The sequence below is a fragment of the Anopheles cruzii genome, unplaced genomic scaffold (genome assembly GCF_943734635.1).
Source record: "Anopheles cruzii unplaced genomic scaffold, idAnoCruzAS_RS32_06 scaffold01093_ctg1, whole genome shotgun sequence".
Lineage (NCBI taxonomy): Eukaryota > Metazoa > Arthropoda > Insecta > Diptera > Culicidae > Anopheles > Anopheles cruzii.
The window spans coordinates 2,775-5,455 of record NW_026454678.1 but is presented as its reverse complement, the minus strand read 5'-3'; the positions used below and the strand labels follow the sequence as shown (position 1 = coordinate 5,455).

Sequence of the window (2,681 nt, the reverse complement as noted above, 5' to 3'; positions counted from 1 at the left end):
ATTGCGCCATTTGTTTTACCAAACTGTAAAGCATCAAAGTGATAAACTTTAATAATGAAATTCCCTTTGGTAACAAAACGATCTTAAGCTTGCATAAGGATATCAAACTTTTGGATAACATTGGATAACAAACTTTCCTATTCACAATCCAGGGTCACAAAACTACGCTGTGCAAAATTTTAAGCGGATTGGTTCAGTAATTTTGGAGTAAATGCGGTACAGACAGAAAAACACCCAGTTTTATAAATATAGAAGAATATTTATATTTGTAGAAGAAGATAGTGATGGAAGTAGTCGCTGCTTGGGTTAAGAATTTTGGACCAGGCAAAGCGTAAGTTATGGACTATAGCAACTGCTATTCTGAGTTGACGTTCTGCGTTTAAGTCTTCTCCTTTTTGGCCACGTTTAATCGTGCATTTACATACTGCAGGATGATTATTTCGAGTCTTCGAGACGTACGTTGACCTTTTGAGCGGCAGCCAGGAACCGAGTTGACTGGAGAGATTTCCGACTTGAACCGAGACTTCATTCATCGATAGCGTTATTCTTTTGGTCGTATCATCATTCTTGAAAAGGCCAGTCCTTCTACGGAGTTATTGAAGGCGTACCAGTTGATCAATTTTTTTTTGTTTATATCTTTGTATCGCCCGTTCAAATTGGAACTATAGCAGCTTTTGTACCACCAGGCACTCTCATATATTACGGCACAATTTCCTGTCTCCGATATGTCATTATTACGATCGTACGTCGAGAATTTCATATTCTTGTGAATTGACAGAGAATCGCCTGCAGTTCCGTTGTACGCTCCAAGGGTTTTCAGTTTGTATTGTTCGGATTCACTGCCAATCTCGAATGCTGTGTAGAGTGCAAATTTATAATTCCCCTTAAAGTCTCTCAGCTCAACCATCAGTTCATGGGGTCGCCCGGATGTCAGCTGATGTATTCGTTCCAGTCCGATCCAAAACTCATTCTCAATGTTACCGAAACCATCCCGATACTCGGTCCAGTTGCGATAGAAGTTTAGCGATCCGTCGGATCGGTGCTGTATCACCAACCAGATGCCTCCACCTTTCATATCCCGGTGACAGTACGCCATAAAAGGGTTACTTTCATCGTTCACCTGGATAATATATGCCCCAGATTGTGCATTCCGAATGTCACTGCACGAGCGATAGGGTACATATGAACGAAGATTGGTCTTCATTGTAGTATGCGTAGCTTGTAGCGCAAAGATCTGCCATGATCGGTCCTGTAGGCGACTAAAGTTCCGTCCAACATCACCCTCCCATCGACGCATCGAATCGAAATTGTTCTGCACGGCCCTCTTAATCTCGACCAGGTTCTTATCGCTGTTATTTTGGCTTCGCGCAACTTCTTCCCGGTGCTTGGAAAATTCGGTCTGTAGTTCCCGGACACTGTGCTGCATGTCGTTTAGTCCCACGGTCATGTGCACCTTGCTTTGCGCAGCTTCTTCCCGGTGCTTGGCCAATTCGATCTGTAGTTGCAGAACACTTTGCTGCATGTGGTCCAGCTTTACCATGAGCATCTCGAGAGCATATCCAGAGAAGCTAGCAGAACATGGTGTAGAAGAACATGGTGCAGCAGAATCAGTTTCGTCGAAAATCGCGGCACCCGATCTAGCACTGCTGACGATGCACAAGAACACTGTCCATGCTAGAGGCCCCATGCTTCCGAAACACACTTCACGGCACTACGACACTCTGCTGGCTTATCGTTTCCAAAATACACAAATGAGCTCAAAGGTAAAAATTCGCTTTAGATAGGAGTAAAGAAACAAGAACAGCGTTAACTTGTTGTTTTGATGTAATATTAAAGTCTATGGTTTATAAATGAATTGGTGATAAGAGAATCTTCATTACATAGCTAGATAGTTATGGGAGTACTTAAAAATAATGATGGGACACTGTAATGTGCTTGCCGAACAACGAACTTTAGGGTGATGCACTCTTTTGCAATGGGTGGAACAAGTTTGCTGTTTAATTAGACTTGGACCGTGTTCTACTTTCAGTTTTAACAATGCCTAATGAACAAAAAGTGCCCAGTTTTAATACGCTTCAGTCACATTAAGATGCAAGGATCAAACATCGCTTTTGGAAAAGATAATTACTTACTGATACAACACTTCACGTCGTCGAGCGGACTGCGGAGCCTTCGTAGTTGAATAAATGTTCGCACAGTTCGAGGTTGAATCTAACAATCGGCCAACAGCGGCCCGTTTAACTTTCTTATATACGCACAATAATTTATGTTCCTCTCGGTTCACGCGTACCTTATCACTAGTTCTATCCTGCTCTAACGCCTGTATTGCGAATTGACCAAGTCGTGTTCCGGATTGTCGGCTACCGAGTGCATCGTTTCCCATCGCCGCTGTCATAATGGCCTAATTCTCCTGATCGCCGCTCTTTCCCTGCCGTCCGTCGCGCTCATCGTCGTCCCGATCGCCGATCGATGGGTTAGCCCTTATCTGCTTACGCTACGCTTCGCGATCGCGTTCTTCCCGGTCTTGGGTTTTCCCCGTCGCTTGCAGTTCATCGCTTAACGGAGGATGTAACTCGAGGTAGCGTGGTCGCGTCGGCTGCCGATAATGTTTCGATGATGCTTAGCATTGCATTGCGTTGGGTCACAAGTTGATTGAGACTGGGGCGCTACACGGTGCGTAA

The 2,681-nt window shown here is 44.3% G+C and overlaps 1 protein-coding gene across 1 annotated transcript; it reads right to left on the bottom strand.

Moving 5' to 3' along the window:
• Nucleotides 1-541: 541 nt before the first annotated feature.
• Nucleotides 542-2,395, bottom strand: LOC128276393 (angiopoietin-related protein 7-like). Its single transcript, XM_053014858.1, has 2 exons — nt 2,133-2,395; nt 542-1,568 (listed from the first exon to the last, which is right to left on the bottom strand). The coding sequence occupies exons 1-2, from the start codon at nt 2,393-2,395 to the stop codon at nt 542-544; spliced, it is 1,290 nt and encodes a 429-aa protein (XP_052870818.1).
• Nucleotides 2,396-2,681: the final 286 nt, after the last annotated feature.